General features: G+C 42.1%; 1 protein-coding gene across 4 annotated transcripts in view; it reads left to right on the forward strand.

Moving 5' to 3' along the window:
* Positions 1-26,903, forward strand: part of MCUB (mitochondrial calcium uniporter dominant negative beta subunit) — a 149,226-nt gene that overhangs the window by 105,519 nt on the left and 16,804 nt on the right. For all 4 annotated transcript variants that reach the window (XM_030190805.1, XM_030190806.1, XM_030190809.1 and 1 more), the window contains 4 exons: positions 441-516; positions 1,378-1,548; positions 11,583-11,687; positions 24,126-24,286. In XM_030190805.1, the coding sequence (XP_030046665.1) occupies positions 441-516; positions 1,378-1,548; positions 11,583-11,687; positions 24,126-24,286 (513 nt within the window). The remainder of the gene's footprint in view (positions 1-440; positions 517-1,377; positions 1,549-11,582; positions 11,688-24,125; positions 24,287-26,903) is intronic.

Raw genomic sequence — 26,903 nt, forward strand, 5'->3', positions numbered from 1 at the left:
ATGGGGGTGGGGGGGGGGGGGGGGGGTGGGCACAATGTCTCTCTCTTACTTTCTACCTGGCAGAGCTGGCTTTGGTGATCTGTTCATGCCTGTTGAGTGTTATAAGTGGTAGGGAGGGCTACAGTGCATCTGTTTCTGCTCCTCAGGATGGCAAGGAATGAGAGTGCCACTGCAGCTTAGGGTACAGCAAGGTGAGCAGTGGTCTATGAAAGAGAAGTCAGTAGTGTACATGTAAGAACAATACTGGGGCAGGATGGTTATGACATGACATGTTCATTATCAAATATCAGTTGACAACTTTTTTTGCACTGTTACTAGTGGTTGAATAAAAATAAAAGTAAATTCATTATATGGAAGGCAGTTTCATTCAGCACAATAATTGCCACAGACTGTTTCTATATCGATTAATTGATTTTCCTTCTTCATTTAAAATTTTACAGATGCAAAGTTTAAAACGAGCTGGAGACCTGCGACTCGACATAGCATTCCTTTATGGCACATTAGTGCCACCCAGTGGTAAGAATGTTTTTTAATACATGTGCTTAAAATTACAACTGTAAATCATTTTTCAGAAGCCAAACTAATTGAAATGCTAATTCTTTTGAAGGAGTGAGTGTTCCCAGGGGGAACTCTATCACTGCAAACAAAGCTGCTTTACAGATTGGCCAGATCTTTGCACAGTAGCATGCAATTTGGCAGCGGTCTATACTGTGTGCCATCAGATGGTGTACAAGGCCGGTTTGATTTTATAAACTGGAACATGGAAAGTTGGCACTGGCCAATCAGTGTCTTGGTTTATCGAGAGAGAAACCATTCTAAATTGGAACACTGAATGTTGGCACTAGCCAATCAATGTCTTGATTTGTTGACAGAGAAGCAATTATAAACTGGAACATGGAATGTTGGTACCGGCCGATCAGTGTCTTGATTTGCCAAGAGTGAAACAACAAAATAGAGCTAGGGCAGCTCTTTTTGGTTGGGGAGGGGGTGGCAAACAAACCAACCACTGTTCCTGACTCCCAAGCTCTCTATTTGCTGATGCTGTGTGAGGCAAGATATTCAGACCATGGCCTTAATGGCCCACCCTGTTCTTCTGCCTGTGGTATAGAGGCCCACTGCTGCATTTTTACCCCCCCCCCCCAGTGTGACAGTTTCCAAAAACTTTTAAAACGAAATCTTATTCCATATTTCAGTTGTAATAAATAGAAACAGATCAAAACATACAAAAGAAAATAAGATGGTACCTTTTAATTCAATTAACTGAATACATTTTTTTATTTTAATTGGGAATTGTCAAGTAATTGCTATATAATATTGTAATGCCCACTGATGCAGTTCATTGGCATGACACTCTGTATCTTCATTTTCTCTTTTCAGAGGTGACTGTGCACTATAGGCACAGCCGACCGATAATCACATTGTTGCTGCCCTCCCGGAAGGAGCGCTGTCAGTTCTCGGTGAAACCCATGCTGATGACTGTGGGCAGCTTCCTGCAGGATGTACAGAAGGAAGATAAAGGCATCAACTCTGTTACAATCTGTACAGAAGGTATCTCACAGCCCCTCCTACTTTTCAATGCTTCATTTACATTCCTAACCCTTCCCCCTCTTACTGTATCACAATGTGCTTTTTTTTTCCTCCATGTCCTCTTCATATTGTTTCATAATCACTTTCTGCATTATATGCCATTTCCAGAATAGACCATTCTATCCCAGAGTTGGTCTAATACAGAATGATAAGCCCAGCTCAATAAACATTTTTTTACACTTTTTAAACATTGCCATCTGTCAGATTGATATGAAATAATATTAGAACAGTAATCATTTTTGGGTCATTAGTATGGTGATGATTTTTTGACCTTTTCTTCCTTGGCATGGAAGCCAAAATGGATTGCAGTGTTTTCTTTGTCTACAGGTGGATAAAACTTGCTCTAGAACAGAGGTTCTCATCCCAGTCCATGGGACACAACCAGTCAGGTTTTCAGGACACCCACAATGAATATACATAAGATAAATTTGCATACAATGGATGTAGTGCATGCAGATATATCCCATGCATATTTATTTATTTATTAATACATTTATATCCCACATTTTCCCGCTGACTGCAGGCTCAATGTGGCTTACACAATCTGCATGAAATACAATTATACAGTTGAAAGTAAGGTAAAAATAACATTTAAACAGCAATATGAAAGAGATAATAAGGATAATTAGTGTTCTTGAAATCTTGTTAATACTAGGAATTAATCAGAATTATGTTTGATCTGAAGAATAAGCCTTTTTAAACAGTACTGACTTCAGTAATTTTCTGAAATATAGGTAGATCTAGGTAGATTGATTGATTCATTGAGGATATCCTGAAAATCTGACTGGCTAGGTGTGTCCTGAAGACTGGGCGAGAACTCCTGCTCTAGAAGGTATGCTTCAAGATTGGACTGTAGGGGACCACTTCAGAGTGACCCTCTTAAGTGGTATCCCCAAGAAATGCTAAAAGAAATGTTGGACACTGCAGCATTTCTATGTTCTGCAGGGTGAGCATGAGATGGATCCTATTAGCAGGCTGGTATTTTGAATTTACCTTGCTGTGATAGAGTTACAGCATTGGGCCAAAAACCAGGGTAGCCAGGTTTCAAATCCTGCTTCCCCCACTACATTTCTTGCAACCTAAGGCAAATCGCTTAACCTTCCATTGCTTCAGCTTCAAAATCTTAGATCCGGGATTCCCAAACTGAGGGTGGAGACCCCAAGTGGGGGTCACAGAAACAGGGCACTCTGACCTAGGCCCCGTAATGAGTCAGTGAACATTAACAGGCCTCCAGCCCATCATAGTTAAGTTTCATGTTAAACTGGAAACCTGTGCAGAGTACTGGGATCTGTGAGCTCACTCTGATTCACAGGCCCTTCACTAGCTACTGATAGGACCTGGGCTACTGTGTGTTGCTGCTTTGGGTGAGTGAAGGTGAGGATGAATTGGGTTAGGGAGGCCAGGGAAGCGGGATGAAGACCTGCTATTTTGTTTTTATCATCTGGGGTCGCACAAATTTTCAGTTGTTATAATGGGTTCATGTTGGAAGAAAGTTTGGGAAATGTTGCCTTAGCAGACTGAATGCTCTTGTATGTATCCTGCCTCACATTTGGAAAAGCATGTAATTTAAACATCTAAAATCCAATTCAATAATATTTTCCTGCAGAAAAGAGACTATATTTGTGTAAACTGTGCCCTCTTAGATTAATGGAGGGAGTAGATCGCTTATTGATTAAAGTGTCTGCCTCACAAAAGCTAGGAATTTTGTTTATATAAGGCACCGAGTAGATTTATGCTACCGTTTGCAGAGGCTGCAATGGAAAGTTCAGGTTTAATAGTTTTGTGGACTTGAATGTGGATTTAGAATCAGGTGAGTTGGATAAAATGTTGTCAGAGTGGATAATGGCATCAGGTTTAGATCTAATCGTAGTGGGCCCTTCTTGTAATGGAGGAATGCTTTTCATTTTGTTTTCCTCTAAAACAAGTGACTGAAAGGCAATTAAGAGTGACTAGAGTGATTATTTTTTTTGATTTTGTGAACTGACCACTCAGTGAAGTTTGAAATGTTTAATATGAGGACGGATGGGTAATGGTGTCCCTTTGGTTTAAGAGTGTTAAATTTGGGGACTTCCCTCCAGTATCTGAACTGATGTCATATTGGGCCCAGTAAGTACCCTTTGTATTGATGAGTTGGAAGGAATGTTGTCTTATAGGGAGGATGAGATCCCACAGATTTTGAATAGAGTAACTCTGAGAGTCATAGAGCTTCAGCAGGATAGAAGGCCTGCACAATGGTTCATCTCAGCATTAGGAGTGATAACAGTGGGCAAGAGGAGAAGGTTCACTTGTAATAGACTGGAGACGTAGAAACAGAGAAAAATGTAGGCATGTAAAGACCGTATAGCCTGTCCAGTCTGCCCATCCTTGCCATCTGTTCTCCCTATCACTCTCTTAGAAATCCTTTGTACTTGTCCCAAGCTCTCTTGAATTTAGATACTGTTTTCGTCTTCACCACTTCCACCGGGAGGCTGTTCCACAGATTCACCACCCTTTCTGTGAAGTATTTTCTCAGGTTAGAACATAAGAATAGCCCTAATGGGTCAGACCAATGGTCCATCTAGCCCAGTATCCTGCTTCCAACAGTGGCCAATCCAGGTCGCAAGTACCTGGCAGAAACCGAATTAGTAGCAACATTCCATGCTATCAAACGTGGGGCAAGCAGTGGCTTCCCCCATGTCCCTTTCAATAACAGACTGTGGACTTTTCCTCCAGGTTACTTCTGAGTCTGTCCCCTTTCACCTTCATCCTATGCCCCCTCATTCCAGAGCTTCCTTTCAATTGAAAGAGACTCGCCTCCTGTGCATTTATGCCACGTAGGTATTTAAACGTCTCTGTCATATATCCCCTCTCCTGCCTTTCTTCCAAAGTATACATATTGAGATCTTTAAGTCTGTCCCAATACACTTTATGACAAAGACCACTGACCATTTTAGTAGCTGCCCTCTGGATCAACTCCATCCTGTTAAGGTTCAGTCTCCAGAATTGTATACAATATTCTAAATGAGGTCTCACCAGAGTCTTATACAAAGGCATCCTCACCTCCTTTTTCCTACTTGCCATTCCTCTCCCTATGCAAACAAGTATCCTTCTAGCTTTTGCCGTCGCCTTTTCTACCTGTTCGGCCACCTTAAGATCATCATTTACAATCTCACCCAAGTCCCACTCCTCTTTCATGCACAAAGGCTCGTCACCTCCTTAATTGTTGTAACAGTATATGTACAGGGGTTGTTGAAGACAAAATTGTATTCCTTTCAGAGAAATGTGCAGTCCTGAAATTAGTTGTATGAGCTTTTTAGAATAATTAGGAGAATTTTGAAATTGCTATTTAGGCGTAGGCTGTTGGTGGATTCACTTCAGGTGTCTAATCAATTTGCCCAGTATTTTCATCAGTGGATAGTGGTGATTAGAACAGAATTAGACGCTGACTTGTCATCCATTGGAGGTGAAGCAAAGGGCATTAGTTATACTTGCTTAAATAAGGATGTACCAGTTAGGGTGAGTGGCATTGAATTTGATGCAGTTGCCCCTTTCTCAGCTTCTGCCTTAAAAAGATTATGTTGGGGCTTCTGGTGACAGGGCCAGAAGTAAGTATTTGTCCAGATACCTAGTGAATAGCACAGAGGGAAGGCCTTCTACACAGGTTAGTAAGTATTTTGAATGGTTCCAACAGTTTTGAAAATGACAGTTACTCACCTACTTTTAAAGAGACTTTGAGTGAGAATCAAACTGGTTCCCCTGTTTCTCGGCCTCCTCCATTCCATGATGTATGGCTATTCCACAAGGAATGGTCCTGGAAATAGCTGTGCAGATATCACTGGTTGTTTAAGATCATTATGGAGCTTTCTGGTTAGATATGGGAAATGTAAGGTACTGGAGGAAACTAAATTGGAGATCTTGTACAAAAAAACTGCCCCAGGTGAGAAAAAAGGTCTTGCAGGTGGTCAGACACCATGACTAGCTGCTGAGGTGTATCTTTAGCCATATGAACAGAATAACTGGGCAGAATTAGGGCCAGCTTAAGGCATGAACCAGGTGAGGCACTGGCTCATTGCCAAAAGCCTGCCACACCAGCTCATCCTCAGTGAGAGGGTGTTTTGCCCTCACTTCTATGCTCTCTTCTCAATAAGGCTGCTGGTAACACTGTGGGTTTAAAAATAAAAACAAGTACTTCTCATGTTTAAACCTGCAGCAGTGCCAGCTGTTGTGTGTGTGTGGGGGGGGGGGGGGGGGGGGGAGCAAAACATTATGCTCTTGTAGCTGTTTTTAAAGAGCTAATGTGGGTGGGCAGGCAAAAGGAATGCACCGAAAAGCAAATGTTGGCTGCTGGGAGGGCAACTGCAAAGCAGTGGGTTTTAAAACCCCTTGAGCCTGCCCTGGTCAGAATGGATAGGCTGCTGTATTAATAATTGTGTGTGTATATAAACATAGTGGATGAGTAGCCCAATGGTTAGAGCAGCAAGCTGAGAACCAAGCAGGCAAGGGTTTAAATCACACTATGGTTCCTTATGATCTTGGGCAAGTCATTTTCTTATCCTCAGAGGCTTGCAACCAAAGTTTATACTTGAGGCGATGGAGATTAAATATCTGCAGTGCTTGAATGTAACTCACCTTGAATTGCTACTAAAAAGATGTAAGCTAAATCCGAAATAAATAAATAAAATGAAAAACTGACAGGTAGAAGCAAATACACAGGCATCCATTTGGCTAGGTGGTAATGGAGGATATGTGTGTGTATAAACTGTGAAATATGTAGATTGTACTTCTGCTGCTTCCATGTAAACAGTTGTGGCGTAATGGGTGCTATCTCCTTTAATGCCCCTCTAGCTGTATAATTGAAAAGTAGCTTTTCTCTGTAGGTGGGCACAGCTACTTTAAGGATACAACAAGTCTATGATTACTGGAGACAGCTCCACGTTTTAACTTGGCAGCTGCAGAGCTTTGGCCCGCCAAAAAAGGTTTTAAGCTAAAGTGGCCCCGGTTTCAAGAACCACTTATTTGCACCACAGACTTGGCTAAGACTATATTGGGGGGGGGGGGGGGGGGGCACTTGGCAATCCATATATTTAAAAGCAGTGCCCCAGCACTGCCTATGCAACATAACTTCTGGTAATTCAGCCAACATAAAACAGCAAGATTACGCACCTGCTGTTCTCAATAAACAGTGTCTTGAAATTTGCCAGTGCTACTCTGAGAGGTGTTGATTTATCACAGTAGACTGTACAGTATAGTCAGCTCAGATTAACTAACGGCAGCCTTAAATACTGAGTTGGGTAAATGCAATCGTTTAGGATCATAAATCAGACTTCGGTGTAAGGCAGTATTGCTCAGAGTTGACAGGAGTCGGGTACTGCTGTGCTGTGCTTTACTGTGCAGGGATGAGGTCTTTCAGTGCCACCACCTATGTCATTCACATATTCAGGCTAAAGTATCTGGATATTTTTCATGCTGTCTCATAAATGCCACGGAAGATATTTTTTCCCTTTAGAAAATATTTTTTTTTACAATCAAGGGGCCTCTTTTATTGAACTGCAGTAGTGGTCCCCAGTGTGGTAATGCTGATAAAGCCCATTCCCTTTGAATGGGTTTCGTCGGCATTGTCATGCGGGAACTGCTAGCACGGGTTGATAAGAGGCCCAAAGTTAATTCCAGATCTTAAGCAGAACCTGAGGAGAGCCAAAACTAGAGATTTCATCTTCTACTGTTCAAAATTGTGACAGTGTTGTGGGATGCTACACTCTGTTTTATTATTTAATTACAAAAAAAATTTCTCCCAATAGATTTTGGCAGGATGCATTTTGTAAACCCTAAGCAGTTGCTTGGGCCTGCTTCTCTGGTGGGCATTGATCCAGGGCTGTTATTTAGCTAGTCCGTCACGGTTTGTGGATTTTGAAAGAGGTGTGTTCTAATTCTCCGAGGACCTACAGTTACTAATTTTCACTCCATAAAATTGGGACTGTATTTAGTATGGACACATTCAAGAAAACAGTGGAGCAATGGGATTTTCCTGAAAACAGAACATGGTCTGCACCACATCTTCCTCAAGCTGTGATAGTGCAAACCATCTGCCCCCAAATGTGCTTAATATTAAGAGTTATTAATCAGTGTAATTCTGTCCTAATTAAGGTGCTCTTCAAACTATATATTATGACACCCTAAATAAAGTTGGTCCTTACTCTGCCCGTAAGGGTGGGTTAGAAATAATAAATTTCAATTTCTAAGGAAAAAAAATCTTTCTTTTCTCAATATGTTTCTTACTCTGAGAAGGATTTCATTGGTCCTGGACATTTGCTGCCGTGGCAGGGGTGCAGTTTGTGCCTTAGGTTTCAGATAGCTCATCTACTACTGTACTAATATTTAACATATCTAGAGCACTACCAGGGTTACGCAGTGCTATACAAAAAACAAAGAAGGAAAGTCCCTGCTCAAAGAAGCTTACAATCTAAAGGACAGTCAATCAAAAATTGGGACAGTCTAGATTTCTTGGGTAGAGGTACAATGGTTAGGTGCCGAAAGCGACATTGAAGAGGTGGGCTTTGAGTAAGGATTTGAAGATGGATAGGGAGGGGGCTTGGCGTATGGGCTCAGGGAGTTTATTTCAGGCATAGGGTGAGGTGAGACAGAAAGGGCGGAGCCTGGAGTTGGCGGTGGTGGAGAAGAGTACTGAGAGGAGGGATTTGTCCTGTGATCGGAGGTTACGGGTAGGGGCGTAAGGGGAGATGAGGGTAGAGAGGTAGTGAGGGGCTGCAGATTGAGTGCATTTGTAGGTTAATAGGAGAAGCTTGAATTGTATGCGGTACCTGGTCAGAAGCCAGTGAAGTGACTTGAGGAGAGGGGTGATATGAGCATATCGGTCTTGGCGGAAGATAAGACGCGCAGCCGAGTTCTGAACGGATTGAAGAGGGGATAGATGGTTAAGTGGGAGGCCAGTGAGGAGTAGGTTGCAGCAGTCAAGGCGAGAGGTAATGAGAGAGTGGATGAGAGTTCGGGTGGTGTGCTCAGAGAGAAAAGGGCGAATTTTGCTGATGTTGTAGAGAAAGAAGCGACAGATCTTGGCTGTCTGCTGGATATGGGCAGATGAGACGGGGAGGATGGGGGTGTTATCGAGTGAGAGAGAGAGTGGAGGGAGAGGAGAAGTGGGTTTGGGTGGAAAGACAATGAGCTCAGTCTTGGCCATGTTCAGTTTCAGATGGCGGTTGGACATCCAGGCAGCAATGTCGGATAAGCAGGCCGATACTTTGGCCTGGGTTTCCGCAGTGATGTTTGGTGTGGAGAGATAAAGCTGGGTGTCAGCATAAAGATGATATTGGAAACCATGAGATAAGATCAGCGAGCCCAGGGAAGAGGTGTAGATTGGAAAAAGAAGGGGGTCCAAGGTCAGATCCCTGAGGAACCCCAACAGAGAGCGGGATGGGGGTGGAGGAAGATCCATGAGAGTGTACTCTGAAGGTAGGGTGGGAGGGAGAAGAGGACACCCAGGAGAGGACAGAGCCCTGGAACCTAAATGAGGATAGTGTATCAAGAAGTAAATTATGATTGACAGTGTCAAAAGCGGCGGATAGGTCGAGGAGGATGAGGATGGAGTAGTGACCTTTGGATTTGGCAAGGAACAGGTCATTAGACTTTAGTGAGTGCCGTTTCTGTCGAGTGTAGAGGGCGAAAACCGGATTGAAGCGGGTCGAGGATGGCATGAGATGAGAGAAAATCAAGGCAGCAGCTGTGAACGGCACGTTCAAGTATCTTGGAGAGGAAGTGTAGGAGGGAGATGTCTTCTGTTTCCATCCAGGGCCAGCCCAACTATTAGGCAAAACCAGTGGCGTAGCTACATGGGGCCACAGGGGCCTGGGCCCCCGTAGATTTGGCCCTGGACTCCCCTGCCGATGACCCTCTCGACCCCCCCCTCCCGCCACAACCCGCCGTCGCCTACCTTTGCTGGCGGGGGACCCCAACCCCTGCCAGCAGAGGTCCTTTTCTTCCGGCGCAAGGCTTCATTGTGTTTCTGAGTTACAGAATTTTTTAGCACAAGGCTACTAACCTAGCCATTCTAATTCATGCCTTGAAGTTAATTTTATTTATTTTTATTGGGATGTATTAACTGCCTTTATGAAAATATTTACCCAAGGTGGTGTACAGCTTGGCATAAAACTTACAATTTTAGATATATTGCAATTAGAAAAGGTTCAAAGAAGAGCGACTAAAATAATAAAAGGGATGGAACTCCTCTCGTATGAGGAAAGGCTAAAGGGGTTAGGAGTCTTCAGCTTGGAAAAAAGATGGCTGAGGGGGGATATGACAGAGGTCTATAAAATCCTGAGTGGTGTAGAATGGGTAGAAGTGAATTGCTTTTTCAGTCTTTCAAAAAGTACAAAAACCAGGGGACGCTCAATGATGTTACATGGAAATACTTTTAAAACAAATAGGAGGAAATATTTTTTCACTCAAAGAATAATTAAGCTCTGGAACTTGTTGTCGGAGGATGTGGTAACAGTGATCAGCGTATCTGGGTTTAAAAAAGGTTTAAGTTCCTGGTGAAAAGGTCCATAGTCTGCTATTCACACAGATTCTTTTACAGAATACTAGTGTTATCTGATATCAGCATACCTAACACTTACAATCCCCACAGTTAAACCAACCATAGACCTAGCGTAATGGGGAGAGTGGTGAACCCTAAGGTACCCCACAAAGGGATTGCCAGCGCAGAGATGTTTCACAATTTTCCACACAAGATATGTACATTTGGTCAAGAATATTCCGAACCATTGCAACATCGTACTGGTTAATCCTAATTCATTTAGGGCCCTGTTTACTAAGGCACGTTAATGTTTTTAACATACCTACAATTAGCGCGTGTGCTAACTGTGTAGTTGCCTTATAAGGATATTGTAGGCGCATACACAGTTAACGCACGTTAAAAATATTAACACACCTGTAACGCAGCTTAGTAAACAGGGCCCTAAGTGTATGCACTAATATTAGATGATCAGCAGCATCAAATTTTACAGGCTGTTCTCCTTTAGTTTGATATATCAGCAGCATCAAATGCTGTAGATATATCAAACTAAAGGAGAACAGCCTGTAAAATTTCCTGTGGCACAAATACAAATATTAAGAATTGCAACGGAAGCAAAGCCAGGTTGATTCAGCCTGTCCTATAGGGGCTGGAGCCATCCCTGGGTTTGGTTCATTGCCTTAATTTTATTTTTACGTCTTTCTCTTAGTATATCCCCATTTCATCCCATCCACTCCTGTCCAGTGAGCCTTCCACATATTCCTCTCCATGGCTGCTTGCAATTTGGAAAGTAAGTATGCTCTAGGGATCAGTGGGAGTCACCTCAGCATCCCTCTACAGAATCCAAACAAAAATGTTTGAGAGCCTGAAAAGGCCTCTCCGGTACTATGTAAGTCACATTGAGCCTACAAATAGGTGGGAAAATGTGGGATACAAATGTAACAAATAAATAAAATAAATAAATAAGATGTACTTGGTCATTGCTGGCCCTGACAGACAGAAGACTCAAACATAGGCATCCCTCACATCACTACAGTTGTGCCATAGGACTGTCCCATATTGTTGGGTATTAGAATATCTGAAGACCAAGAATTTTGAGTCAAGGATAATGTTGCTTTATTATGTGAGTATAGGTTGCTGTCCATGATATTTTTGTGGAAAATGGATCCATAATTTTGTGGGTCTGACTACCACATGCCCTACTGTTGGCTTCCCCATTATTAGAGGGTAGACCAATCTACTGGTTGGCGAAGTGGGTTATGTTCCAAGTCTGTGGATTGATGCTGGCAGTAGTGGTATTCCTTGCATGGGAGAGACACTTACAATTTAGTGATACCCAGTAAGACTGGCTCATTTTATTTACTACTGCTGCTGCCTCTATTAAAGAATTGACTTTTCATTAAAATGCATATGTTATTTTAAAGTAAATTGGTCAAAAGTTGTGGTTTTTTTTTTTTTTTTTTTTAAGCAACCGTGTTTTCTTTTGCAGATGGTGCTAAGATCTCTACTGGCACAATGATGGATGTGTTGCTGAGGAACAACTTCAAACTCATCATTAATGATATTACCTATCATGTGCAGCCCCCTGCCAGAGGTAAGCAGCCTCACAACTGTCCAATGGCCAGCAGGGTAAGAAGATTTAGGCTCTTCTAAGGGATCAATCTGAATGATGGCAGTTTTCAAAGGTGTTTTCATTCACAAAACGGGAATTTCTAACCAGGAATGGGGTTTGTGAAAATGTAAATGTGTGTATTGGGGAAATGTTTCTGAGGACAGGGTTGGGGCAGAAAGTGCACTTGCATACTTCTGAATTTCAAAAAGTGCATGCATTTTTTTACAGAAAAAGTGCCCACACAAATAGCAGGTGCTAATCTATGTGTGGGCGATGGGCGGTTTTTTTTTTCTTTTTTTGCAAAGGAAACTTATCCCTTTGTAAACTGATGTCAAGTGTGTGGCTTAAAGACACATCTGTTCTCAGTTGCCCTTCAAACATGATCTCACTGACTCCTTTCCTCCACAGTCACCATTTCCTCTCATTCAGCAGCACCTTCCCTCTTATCTCCCTTATTCTATCTACTTAATTTTCACATCTGCTTCTCTCAGATTTACTATTTACATTGTAGTTCCTTTCAAACTTTTTGAACTTTGTTTTTATTCTACACCGCCTTGCCATTGTCCACAAAAGATGGCATATTAAAGTCAATAAACCATACCCATTGACTTTACACATAATCCCCCGGATTCTATATATGACACACACAATTGTGTGTGCAGATTTGGTCACGTGCCCAATTTGCATGCACATTTTATTTGTTAAAGACTCTCTTTTTATTGCAAATAAAAGAATGAACATAGATAACAGTATTACTACAAGAAAAAAAATAGAGCATTAACAATCTATAACTCAATCATTACCCCCCCCCCCCCCAATCGTTCTTCCCCTAGGGTAACCAAAGCAGTATTTAAGAGAGAACAATATCATGGCCCAAGGTCTTGACTCTGATGATCCCTGACCATCCATACAATAGGATTAAACTCCTAACACCCCCTTTAACCTACTTACCCCCCCCCCCCCTTTACCCAGAAGGACTAAAGATGTACTCTAGAAGTACCCTGAAATTTGTTCAGAACTTGACTACGTGCTTTTGGAGAAATTGATTGTAGGTATGGCTCCCAAATCAAAAATCATTTTTGCCTCTTTAGATGGCACATGACCCAACAGTTGTGGGCACAATTTAATTAATAACAAGCCAATTAGCACCAGTAGTTGCAACAATTCAAATTTATTTGCACATCTTGCTAGGCGTATTCTATAAAGATGCATGTGTAAATCGTTGTGCGTGGATCCAAAAAGGGGACATGGTCATGGGCGGGTCATGGGTGTTCCAAGGATTTGCACGCAGTGGCACAGAATACGCCCAGTCCACACCTAAGTTAGGTGTGGGGGTTTACACCAGGGAGGCATATTTTCAAAGCACTTAGCCTTCCAAAGTTCCATAGGTTTCTATGGAACTTTGGAAGGCTAAGTGCTTTGAAAATATGCCTCCAGGTTTCAGTTGGTGTAAATCCTTAGCACAGATCCCAGTACGGCGCTGTTCTATAAATGAAGCCCAGCTTGGAGTGCCATTTATAGGATACCACTTAGCACTTTTTTTTGGGGGGGGGGGGTGCCATATATATAATTTGGGAATTCCTTCCGGATGGTGGATGAGAACATGATAGAGGAAATGGTGAAGCGCTTAACAGTCACCAGAGGTCAGGCAGATCCCTGCTCCTTGATAGTAATTATCTCTGGCATTGATCTGAATATTATCATTTTTAAAGAATCTAGGGTGTCTTTGGTGTCTCTAACGTTTAGCGTGCCCACAATTTTAGCGTGCGCTTAAAACGTGAGCGCGCCTTTGTAAAAGACGCCCCTAGTGAATAAAGCTCCACAAGAAGGGTATGTTGGTGGACTCACTTAAAGAAGCAACTATTAAACCATTACTAAAAGAAATCAACACTTGACCCAAACATAATGATTAATTACAGACCAATTTCTGTTCTTCCGTTCTTAGCAAAAATCATTGAGAGAGCATTGTTGCACCAACTAATGGAGTTTGTTGAGAATAATCACTTGTTAAATGATTTTCAGTATGGTTTCAGACACAACCATAGCATTGAATTTCTATTGCTATCAATGCTAGATGGATTGGAATGGGCCAGACCATTAACTTCTGCATTATCACACTTGACGTTGCATCAGCTTTCAACACCATTGGCCATCAACTCCTAATTAACATGTCAGATTTTGGTAGACGGGGTCAAGTCTTATCCTGGTTTCTTTCATACCTGCAGAGAAGAATATTTCATGTCTAAGTGCAGGTCTCCACAAGTTTTCCAATAACTCATAGCGTACCACAAGGTTTGGCCCTATCAGCAGTACTGTTTAACTTATTCATGGTGTCTCTGGGTGATGTCTTCCAAGATTTACACACATCTTATAGAATATACGCAGATGATGTACAATTCATTATCCTTATTAAAAACCATGATCAGGATTTATCTGTACAAATTTAAAATATTTTTGACAGAATTGTTGATTCGATGAAACAGGCAAAAATGTTTCATCCAATCACTAAATGTTGCTAAGACTGAAGTATGTAGGTATGACCCTTGACTCGTCTCTACCAAAAATGTTTGAACATAAAGATGAAAAAGTGATCATGAACTGTTTTTCTAAGGTCTAGGAGTTTTCCTAGACACCAATTTAACAATGCATAAACACACAGACCATGTGATTTTGGTTGCTTTCTTTTGACTTCGAGTGTTGAGCAGGTTGAAAAGTATGGTCACACCATATGACTTTCAGATGATTGTACAGTTTGATACTGACAAAAATTGATTACTGTAATTCCCTATTTCTGGGCATACCATCATCCTGAATCCAAGCTCTACAGGTCATCCAAAATGCAGCTAAGCGATTGATCACTGAAATATCAAAGTCCGACCACATCACTCCAACATTTAAAAAGCTACACTGGCTTCCTGTAACGTGCAGGGTTCAATTCAGGACTCTTGTATTGACATATCAACGTATGTTTGGGACAGTCCCAGCCTATTTTTGCAATACACTGTAATCGTATAAACCCAAATTGAGCACTGAGATCCGAGACGTCATATAACTACGTAGAGACAAAACTACGGGCCTTCTCTATCGCTGCCCCGTCTTTGTGGACCGTTGTACCTGGATACCTGAGATCATGTGAAAATACTTGACAATGACAATTCAAGTGGTTGCTAAAAATGCTTCTGTTTGTAAAGGCTTTTTCAGCCACATGAGGATTTATGTGTACGACTCTTTCAATGTTTTTTCTTCTTTATTATTTCTCTCTTCGTTTCAGTTATAACCAGGTTACTGACCATGTTTCTTCATCATATGATTGCAACTGCTACCAATCTAAGTCTATGTATGTGACCATTGTTACCCACCTTGGATAAAGGCGGGATATAAATCTAGTAAATAAATAAATATGCACTTTGTTTCAAAGCTGACCCTATGAGGGTAATTTTTTTTTTATAAGCCATTTTTGCACGTGAAAGAATGTTACACATACAAAAAAAGGCACTTGTAAAATGGACTGGGAATTTATTTGAATAAATTACATGCTACCAACATGTAGAGATTACTTTCACATGGTATATGTGTGGGTGTTCTCAGGGGTGGAGGTGGATGACGCTGGGGCTCAGGTGCAAGAGACACATTTTGTCCCACAGACATGTGCAGGAATGTTGTGTCTGCCTTGGGGCAGGTGTATCTTTGTCTGGGAGCTTCCAGGGAGAAGTTTTATAAAGGCATATAGATGTAGATACATATATTGTACCTTTTTTACAATAAGCAGCATCTACGGGCCTTTCTAGTCTAAGCCCCTGCTATAAAAACACCTTCTATATGTCCTTCTATATTACAAAGGCACATGCTGTAAACGCTAGAGATGCCCATATATTTGTATGGGCGTCTTTAGCATTGAGCGTGCACTAAAAACGCTACCCCGCCTTTGTAAAAGACCCCCTGAAGGAGGAATTGAAATGTCCAGGTTGAAATATTCAGCGTTCCACTGATATTTTACTGAAGTTTCCACCAAATGCAGAGCCTCTTGTAAACTATGGCAAAAGATTCTAGCAAATACGGAGAAGGATAGCCAGAACATACAGGGGAAGCAGCAATTTCAAAAAACTATCCCCAAGATTCTATATATCATGCCTAGATTTCTGTACAGAAATCGAAGCATATTCCATAACAATGCGTATAACTTATTTAGTTAAGCTAATCAGTGCTGATAATTTGATGTTAACAAGCAATTCAGCACTAATTGGCATTAATTAGAATTTACGCACAGTACTTGCTAAGCGTATTCTTTAACATGGTGCATATAAATGTAAGTCACATAGTTGAAAAGTGGGCATGAAATGGGGGCGTCGTGGGCATTTTAAAAATCTACGGATGTTGTTAGAGAATACATCCGCTCCGCGCCTAATTTAGGCATCGGGATTTACACCAGGTTTTACTTGGCGTAGTTGACCATGCCTACATTTAGTCGCGTGGACTGGCACTTGACATCTAATATAATAAAACGCACCCTCAACGTTCTGAGGACAACGTTCTGAAGCCATCTGACGTCACTCCCAAGCTGAAGGATTCGTGGTGTGAAGCGTTCAAGCTAGCCAGTCGTCTCTGCCCCGCCCTCGCGTCAAACGTCATGACGTCGGGGGCGGAAAAAAAAAAAAAACAATTCCGGCAGCGTCAGGGAAGGAGGCGGCGCTCCCGACGTCTCTAGCCATCCCTTCGCTGTGTTCCGCCTTCTTCTGACGTCAAGGATGACGTCAGAAGAAGGCGGAACACAGCGAAGGGAAGGCTAGATGTCGGGAGCGCCACCTCCTTCCCTGACGCTGCGCTTCTGGAACCGCCACGGAGGTAAATTTAAAAAGAAGAAAAAAAAAAAAAAGGAAGGTTAGGGGGAGAGAAGAGGGTGGCCAGTAAAGTAGAACAATGGGAGCGGGAGGCCAGGGGAGAAACGACAGCATGGATGCGAAAGGGGGGGCATGGATGCGAAGGGGGGGGGGAGAAGAGGGCGGGCCAGGCTGGGACATGGGAGAGAGAGGAGCATGGATGCGAGGGGGGTCATGGAAGGGAGAGAGGGGACTTGCTGGAAAAGGAAGAATGGAGGCGGCAGGGGACAGATGGGCATGGATAGGGAGGGCAGGGCTCAGGGAGAGGGGAATTGCTGGATAGGGATGAATGGAGGGGGCAGGGGACAGAGGAGCATGGATGGGCATGGATTGGGAGGGCAGGGCTCAGGGAGAGAGGGGAATTGCTGGAAAAGGATGAATGGAGGGGGCAGGGGACAGATGGGCATGGATTGGGAGGGCAGGGCTCACACTCTCTCTCTCATATACAATGTCTTTCTGACTCTCACTCTCACACACTCTGTCTCACACTGTATCACAATCACTCTCTATGTGCCACATAGTCACTTACACACTCGCTTGGTCTCATACACTCACTCTCACAGAGAATCTGTGTCTCACACACACTCTCTCTCTCGCCCACACACACACACTCTCTCTCATACTGTCTCACATACACACTTGCACACACTCTCATTCTCACACACACACTCTCTCACAAACACACTCACACCCAGACTCTCTCTCTCTCTCACAAACACACTCACACCCAGACTCACTCTCTCTCTCACACACACACACTCACACTTTCACTCTGACTCTCAAACAGTCACTCTCACATACACTCTCCCAAACATACACACTCCGAGGAAAACCTTGCTAGCGCCCGTTTCATTTGTGTCAGAAACGGGCCTTTTTTACTAGTATTCTATAATCAGTGTGGAAATTTAGGTTTATTGAATTAAGGGTTCCTAAATTAAAGCGTACTTAGAATATGCCTAAGCAAATTTCATTTTGGTGCCAAATTTTTAGGCATGATATATAGAATCTAGTCCTATATGTGGAAATGGTGGCATCACGTGGCAGCTAAGAGGTGAATGGATTTTTGATAACATTTTTGTGTCAGAAATTTAAAACCAGTAGATTAATGGCGTTTAATCACTTAATCCCTCATGTAAAGCCCTGACCAAAACAAGCACTTTTGTAAAAGTTTTAAACACTTTGTTTTATTAACCATCAAAGAATGTTCATAATAGATTAACTGTAATAACATTACAGTGTCAAACTGGCTTCAAATACTGATCAGATCCCTAAATGTTCACCATAAAATACTTAATCTATCATCTGTTCTTTTAACTCCATGATAGAACCCACTGCAACAACTTCCTTTAGTTACTACTGTACCGGCTGCAATTACCGATTAACATTCCTCCCTCAGAAAATATGAATTTGTAAGATTAACCATTTGGTGTTTTTCTTATTTTCTTTGAGATTGTTTTCCTGATCTTGGATCCCCCAATTGTGGACAATTATATATATTGTTGTTAGAAAATGTTTTTTCTTTTTCCTTATATTAATTTCTGTTTTTCCTTACATTTACGTGATAAATGGGAATGTAATTAAGTAAAATGATACAAAAATTAAAAAAAATATATTCTATTGGTTATATCTATAACTAGTAAAAAAAAGGCCTGTTTCTGACACAAATGAAACAGGCGCTAGCAAGGTTTTCCTCGGACTGTGTATGTTTGAGAGAGAGTGAGACTGGGTGCGAGTGTGTGTGTGAGAATGAGAGTGAGTGTCAGGGGCCCCCCCTCCCTCCCAGTTCCAGGGTCGTCCCCTCCCTCAGAGGGAGGGAGGGAGGTAGGGAGCGACCCTGAAACTCAGAGGGGGGGAGGGGACGACCCTGAAACTCAGAGGGAGGGAGGGAGGTAGGGAGCGACCCTGAAACTCAGAGGGGGGGAGGGGACGACCCTGAAACTCAGAGGGAGGGAGGGAGGTAGGGAGCGACCCTGAAACTCAGAGGGGGGGAGGGGACGACCCTGAAACTCAGAGGGAGGGAGGGAGGTAGGGAGCGACCCTGAAACTCAGAGTTTCAGGGTCGTCCCCTCCCCCCCTCTGAGTTTCAGGGTCGTCCCCTCCCTCCCTCCCTCCAAGTTTCAGGGTCGTCCCCTCCTTATGATGCCAGACTACAGAGCAGTAATCCTAAGGAATGGAGACAGAAGGGCTTGAAGCCCTTCACTTCCATCCAGTCAAAGCAGGGGGTTTATTTTTGTGTGGTGAAACTAAACAGCTATGACGTGAATGGCAGAGTAGACACCCCCAGGCAACCCAATGATGGAATATCTGGTGACTTTTCTCCCTAGAGGAATGCTCGAAAACTTTAGAAGCTCCTTCCTAATTACCTTTAAGCACTTGGGAAGCTGCCTGCCAAGTTGTTAATATGCCTGTGTTCTGGAGAGCAGTCTTTGCTAATTATAACTCTATTCATTTCTATTTGTCAGGCTTCCTGCTGTGTTTTCCTTCACTGTTTCAGCACAGTGCTGCTGAATTTATTAATGAACGGGCTCTGCGTGAACTGTCTCTCTCGAGTGTGCGCCGTGATACAGACAGAACCTGCAGGATATGTACTGCTCCCCGAATGACCAATCTTTGAACATAACACATTTCTCAAATCTCCGCTGCTGTTCCTGAAGGGCTGTGTTTGAAGAACTGGAATTGTGTCTAGAGATAGGCCCCCTCCCTACGAAGTTTTAAAGTCATCTTCACTCCTTCACTTACCTCGTCGGGTCGGGAGGGCGGCTAATTTGCGACGCAGGCAGGCTTGAACCACTGCGGTAAGATGGGAGGGCGGCTGTTGAGCGCGTCAGTGGCGTCAGGCAGGCTCGAGCCACGTTTTTTTTTTCCTTTTGACGTCGGCCTGTGTTACGGAGCCTAGCAGACCAACTCCGAAGAAGTCACGAACACAGGCAGCAAGACCAATAGAACGTTGGAGGTGAGAATTATTATATAGGATAGTTCTCCAAAACTTCCTCCGCCCCCATAATTTCCCCTTCCCCGGCTTCCTTCCCACACAATCCAACCCCCCACCCCAAAAATACCCCTCTCAAATATGTTATTACAGTGAGGGAAACAGAACAGCAAAATTCAGTATCATCCCAAACTGTCCTCGAGCCAATAAATACGATGGGAGCTATTTGCCTCAGACCGATTCTCACCATCGCTTGTAGGGTTCCCATATTTTTTGAAAAGCAGGCAAGTGAAATCTGCGGCATGCAGAGTTTAGTCATGAGGTAAACATATTTCTTCACTCAACGTGTAATTAAACTCTCAATTCGTTGCCAGAGAATGTGGTAAAAGCTGTTAGCATGGCAGAGTTTAAAAAATGTTTGGCCAATTTTCTTAAAATAAGTCCATAAGCCATTATTAAAATGGACTTGGGGAAAAAATCATTGCTTATTTGTAGAATAAGCAGCATAAAATCTGTTTTACTGTTCTTGCCAGGTCCTTGTGACCTGGATTGGCCACTGTTTCGGATACTTGGCTTGATGGACGTTCAGTCTGTCCCAGTATAGCAATGTTTATGTTCTTATGAAGGGCATTACTGTGTTCAGACTCCAATTCTCTTCAGGAACCATTAAAGCTATTTGAGCCCTTTGTGTGAAAAATAGTAGTAATTAAAAAAAAAAAAAAAAAAAAAGCATCAGAAAATGATCAGCCAGGTCATCCAGTCTGCCCAGTTGAAAATCTTCTATTTGGGATGTAAGTGGGGTTGTATACGCTCATCTATCCCAACACTAACTTCCTCCGTGCACCCCACCAGTGTTTTTAACCTGATCTCTTAACCCTGTTCCCTATGACAACCACCTTTTAAATCCATCCCAAACATACCAGAATCAGTCAAAATATTGGTGCTCTCCAAGAGGAATAACCTAATAGAGCCAGCAAGCTGTGCACTGTGTACTACTTCTGCAAAGGCTTCATTATGACCTTGGGTGAGTTATGTTGCCCGCCATTTCCTCAGGTACAAACCTAGATATTGTATGCTCTTTTTGGGAAGGGAAATAACTGTCTGAATGTAACTTGTCTTTGATCTTGAATTTGGAAAGGTGAATAAATAGAAAATTCAGATTCACCTCCTGATAGGGTGATAGCAAGCCTTGCCTTGATCCCCTGTGATTATTAAAAAATCAAAATTATATCCAACGCACAGGTCCCTTGCAGTGTGTTATAAGCTTTTCTAATCCACACAGCTGTCAAATATAAGCAAAGCCATGGTCAAAGTATATATCCTTTACATAGTTTTACCCAGGGTCATTCCATGCCAGTTACTCCATGGAATCCTGGACCTTTTACGCACGCACCATACCTCTGCCTTGGCCTAATCCTGCTTTTATTTTCTTTGTCAATTTAAAATCATCAGATATTACCTTGATACATCCTTTCAAATGTTGCTTCTGTGCGCCCTCATCTTATCTAGGTTAGGTTACTGTAATACATACTATTTACTCCGGCCTTCCACAACATTCAATCCCTCATCTCCAGACAATTCAAAACATTACGATTCGCATCTTTACGCATTCCACTAGATTTGACCGTATAACTCCTCTCCTCATTCAACACCACTGGCTTCCTGTTAGTTCCTGAATTCACTATAACATAGTAAATGAGAGCAGATAAGACCTGTACGGTCCATCCAGTCTACCCAACAAGATAAACTCATTATACATGGTATGCGATACTTTATATGTATACCAGAGTTTGATTTGTCCTTTCATTTTCAGGGCACAGACCGTAGACGTCTGCCCAGCACTGTTCTCGTACTAAGTTCTGAAGCTAATGTCAAAACCCCTTATAATTTACACTCCAGCCCATCCATATCTATTCAGTCACGATCAGGGAGTAGACCGTAGAAGTCTGTCCAGCACCGGTTATGCTTCCCAATTACCAGAGTCGCCACCTAACCTCTGCTAAGATTCCATGGATCCATTCCTTCTAAACAGGATTCCTTTGTGTTTATCCCACGCATGTTTGAATTCCATTATCGTTTTCATCTCCTCCACCTTCTGCGGGAGGACATTCCATGTATCCACCACCCTCGCTGTGAAAAAAAATACTTCCTGACATTACTCCTGAGTCTGCCCCCCTTCAACCTCAATTCACTTCCTCTAGTTCTACCGCCTTCGCGTCTCTGGAAAAGGTTCATTTGTGGATTAATACCTTTCAAATATTTGCATGTCTGTATCATGTCACTCCTGTTTCTCCTTTCTTCCAAGGTATACTTGTTCAGTTTGACAAGTCTCTCTTCGTACGGTTTGCAACTCAAATCCCATACCATTTTTGTAGCTTTTCTTTGCACCGCTTCAAGTCTTTTTACATCTTTAGCAAGTTGTGGCCTCCAAAACTGAACACAATACTCCTCTATTCCGGTTCACCTTCTTATTTATCTTCTATAATTACCCCTTATGTTCCAACCAGAGCTCTACACTTCCTTAATGACAACTGGCTCTGACTTCCACCCTTTAAAGGAGGCCCATCAGGAGTTGAACCTTTTTCTGGCAAGCACCTTCACTCTAGAATTCCCTTCTGACTGTAATTTATTTCCAACAGTTCTACCCAAAATTTAAAACTGTACTGACAACGCACCTGTTTGAAAAAGTTCAATTGAATCCGGATGTATTTGGGGGAGTCCACTAGCTAGCAATCTCTGACTTTTTATCTTTTCTTTCCCTATCCATAATATGATGTCATTCTTTTCTGCATATTTCACCTATTTTATTTTATTATTGTACATTGACCTTTTATTCGGGGCACATAAGTTCAATCGTGTGACCCCATTGCAGAAGGAGGAACACTAGTTGCCAGTGAGATTTCATATTACTTTTAAGATCTTGGCATTTCTATTTAAAATTTTGTCAATCTGGTTTTCCTTCTTTTTTGGCTTGTCATGTAGCCTCTTACATTCCTACTTGGGCCCTATGGTCCGCTCACCCCTGTCACATAGTGATACCCTATTTCCACCAGGTCTCCTTGGTCTCACAGCAGAATTTGATGTTTTGGAATCAGTTGCTGGCCTTTTTAAGATTGGAACCTACTTTGCTGACCTTTAAGAGGTTGCTTAAAATTCATATTTTAGGAGACCTTCATGTAAGTATTTGAGCTTGCTTTTTTTTTTTTAAGCTGGTAGAGAATATGACATAATGTACCAGATCCTGGGGCTCTGGTGACCCAACAAGTTCTTGTTTTAATGCTTTTTAATGTTATGTTTACGTTCTTCTGCTTGTCTCTTTCTTATTTATACGGTTGGTATTCCTTTTGCTGATTGCTTTGATTACGTTGCCGTTTTATCTTATTTCTTTTATGTACCCTGCATTAATGGTGGTCCTTAAGCGGAATATCAAATAAATAACTTTGAACCTTGATCAAATGAGGAAAGGCAATCCATTAAATTGTAATAAATCATGCCCCAATTTTGCTAATCTTTGATATCAAAGGCAGTTCAGGTTGTCTCCAGGCAGCTGCCAGAACCATCCAACTTGCAGTCAGTATAGATGCCACCAGTTTCCATCGTTCGGCTCTCACCTGAGGGCTTCTCACAATAGCCCCCTTTGTTTACTATGCCGCAGTAGCGGCTGCTGTGCGCTAATGCCAACACAGCCTATTCCCAGTGCCTGTGGACCTTTATATAGTCCCACCAAATATATTGAAAAGTATCTTTCTTCTTTAACTCACACCAGCATAAACCAGTGACATTTGCATACGTTTTATGGAGTCTCACTTAGGTGTAATGCCACTGGTGTAATAACCATTTTCAATTAAATTACTCAATATCGATATTCTGAGCAGGCTGATAAATATTTTCTTCAACTGTTTTTTCAGTAAAATTCCCAGCTCTCTCTCCTTTCTCCTCGCCACTACTTTTTCAAGAATGTTCCTTTAACTGTTAACAGTTTTAATAAAATGTATTATACATTAATTTGTAGTGTTTATTACTTATGTAAGCCACATAAATCAAATCAATTCTTGTACAACGCTAATATCCCCTTTCCAGGGTTCAGTGTGGTTTACATTCTAGGTGAGACAAAAGCCAAAAATGTTAGTATGAGGTATGAGAACAATTAGAGACCACTGGTGTAATGCATGAGACCAAAACATTATCGGAAAGGATAATAGATGATACTAGGAGGTAGAAGTCAATGGACTGTTATGAAGCAGAAAAAGGTTTTTAGCCTCTTCTGAAGCTCAACTTCTGCACTGCTCACCCTCTGCACTACTTCACAGTTGGCATACTCCGGGGTTTCAGGAGTCTCCCGGATCATAGAGTAGAAGTACGGGAGGATTGTGCCTGATAATCCTCCCACACTTGTTTGCCAGGTCTGGGCTGTCAAAAGCCCAGACCTGTCAAACACAGGGGCTGGAGTTTAGGCCACTATGAGCTCATAGTAAGTTAACAAAATGTTATAGGGGATCAACTACACTCAGTCCTGACTTTAGCATGAATGAGGCTGGCTGTTTGTGCTCTAAACTTCTTTATTTCAAGCTTAGAAGTGGTCTACAAAAAATTGTCACCTATATCTTTCTTTAGATGAAATAAGTAGTGAACACGTTACTGAGATGGATGATATAAAATCCTTGGTTCATAGTCTCTACGCAGCTCTACACTTGGAAGATCACCAGCTGCAGAAGGAGCGTGAGTTATTGCAGAAACTGGACACTCTGAGAGAGCAATTGCAGCCCTTCGAACAGGTAGGTGATGGTGGTGTTAGACTTATAGGAATGGAGAGGGGGGGGGGGGTGACGAGAAATGAGGGTTAAAAATTGTTGTACACTGGGAGATGATTTGCTCAGTTTCTTGTACTATGGTCTTAATGTTTTCTGCTTTAGCATTATGTACAGTATAGTCTCAATTATCCAATGTAAATGGGACCGGTCCAGTGTCGGATAACCGAAAAGTTGGATAATACAGAAAACAATGGTAACCACTGAAACAATGCATAAACAAAGGCATAGAATTCCCAATTTTCAAAAATTCTTTTACATCACTATTGTACATTCTGCAATATGATTGGAGTGTGAAAATATACTGTAATCACTGTGCTATACCATAAAATAAGACCAATACAGAACTGTAAAGACACAATCAGAAAGGGTATGTACTGTAATATATACCTAGTAGCAAATGCAACTGGTGAACATAAATTATAAAATTGTTTTCTAAATTGTTGTGATTGTTTGCCCATTTTACGTCTTTCTTGCTGCAAGGTCATGCCAGCGTCTCAATAACATTACATAAGTAGCTGTCACCTGCTCTTGTTGTTCCACATATGCCAGTGCAACCTCAATGGCCTTGACACCTTCATTATGACTTTTACAGTTGAACGTTCGGCTTCACTTGAGGTGTCTTCATTGGCATCATTTCCATTCCCATTCCTGTTCACCGTAGCAATCATATCATTGTCTTTAGCTCTTCTTGCTCATCTGCCTGCATCCATTCTTCTATGACATCCTCACAAGCATTGTCACAGCCCAGTATTTCCTGTAACAAAGGAAGGAGGTCTTCCTCGGCTGCTCCGTGTTCAGTGTCATGTCCTTGTTCATTTTCATTCTCAGCAAGTAACTTTCTCCATGATTTTTATAGGTTTGAAGGTTCGATTTCATCCCATGACTGAGCGATCCAGTAGATAACATCTTTGATAATCACTTTCTTTAAAACTTCAATCATTCCTTTCCCTTCATTCAGTGCACAAACCAGCATTGTAAGAAGCTTACAGCAATATTTTTTTCTTTAAGGCTTCCAGTACGCCCTGGTCCACTGACTGACACAAAGATATGACATTGGGAGCCAGAAGAAGCACTCTAATGTCAGCCCTTCTTAGTTCATCCTTGTCAGGACATCCTTGTCAGGATGAGATGGTGCATTATATAGTAGAAGGATTGCTTTCCTAGGCAGGTTTATCATTTTCAAGTTTTCTACTGATGGAACAAATTTCTTGAAAAAACAGTTACAGAAAATGTGTTTGTCCAGGTATTCCTCTGGTTCCTATAGGTCACCGGAAATGCAACAGGAGTCATGTTTTTAAAGGCCCTAGGACTTTTAGACTTTCCAATGAAAATTGGTGGTAATTTGTTTACCAGCTGCATTGCTACAGGCCAGAATAGTCACTCTTTCTTTACTCCATTTATAACCTGGAGCCGAGGCTTCGAGCCGTGATGCAAGAGTTCTTGATGGCAACACTTTAAAATTTAACCCGGTTTCATCGCAGTTGTATATCTGGTCCCTTGATACACCTTCCTTTTTATGGAGACACTGAAATTTCGCTTTGAATGTGGCAAATTCTTCAGAGTTCACTGAAAGTTTTTCCTCATCAATGTAGAAACCTGCCTTATTCCATATCTTTTCTTCCAATGATCAAGCCACCTGATACTAGCAGTGAAATCAGGGTAATTTTCATTGAATTCCTTTTTCTTGCTATATATAGGCCCTGATACAGGTATGTCCTTGCCTCTTTGCTGTGTGAACCACATGAATAAGGCTTCATTCACCTTCTTATATTCGTAGTTTTTCTAGTGTCCAATGAAAACATAGAGGCACGATTTGAAGCCCATTTCTCCATCTCATTGTGTTGCTTTTTCCAGTCAAGAACTGTTACTGTACCCACGCCTAGTTCTGTTGTAATTTTTTGGACGGATTCACCCTTGTCAAGTTTCTGCACTATAGACAAAAAAAAAACTTTTTTCCTCTCTTGATTGACCATTTCAGAAGTGATCTTCTACAGATCTGAAGGGAAAGAAATTATAGTACTGTAATATATTATGTACATATTAAAAATGTTGCAGAAAAAGAGTAAAACTCACTGCTTAGTAAAAGCAAGGTCCTGGATCACAATGTTGCTGTTTTGCGGTAAAAGCAGGGTCCTGGGATAGAAACGGATTGTCTCAGGTGCAAAACTTCCCTCTGTGCTATGCTGGAAAACAGAAAGAGAAGACTCGAACTTATCAGCAATGTGATGACGTCACGGGGGGGGGGGGGGGGGGGGGTCTGTCGGATATGCTGGATATTCGCATTAGTGAAGGTCGGTTAATCGAGACTGTACCATACTTCTAAAACTAGCGCTGGAACAACGTGGGGCTTTACCACCCCTATGATCAGAGATAATAGCATACTAATTTAAGCATGCTGTTCTCTCTGATCATAGGGTAGAAGTGCGGGAGGATTGTGCCTCAGCATGCGCTCAGGCGCAATCCTCCCGCACTTGTTTGACAGGTCTGGGCTGGCGTGCTGGTAGCTGATCATTGGGGATGAGTAGGTTTAGCATGCATTTGCATGCTACTTTTTGCTAAGAACCCTGTTTTGCATGCATTT

The sequence above is a fragment of the Microcaecilia unicolor genome, chromosome 2 (genome assembly GCF_901765095.1).
Source record: "Microcaecilia unicolor chromosome 2, aMicUni1.1, whole genome shotgun sequence".
NCBI classification, from domain to species: Eukaryota; Metazoa; Chordata; class Amphibia; order Gymnophiona; family Siphonopidae; genus Microcaecilia; species Microcaecilia unicolor.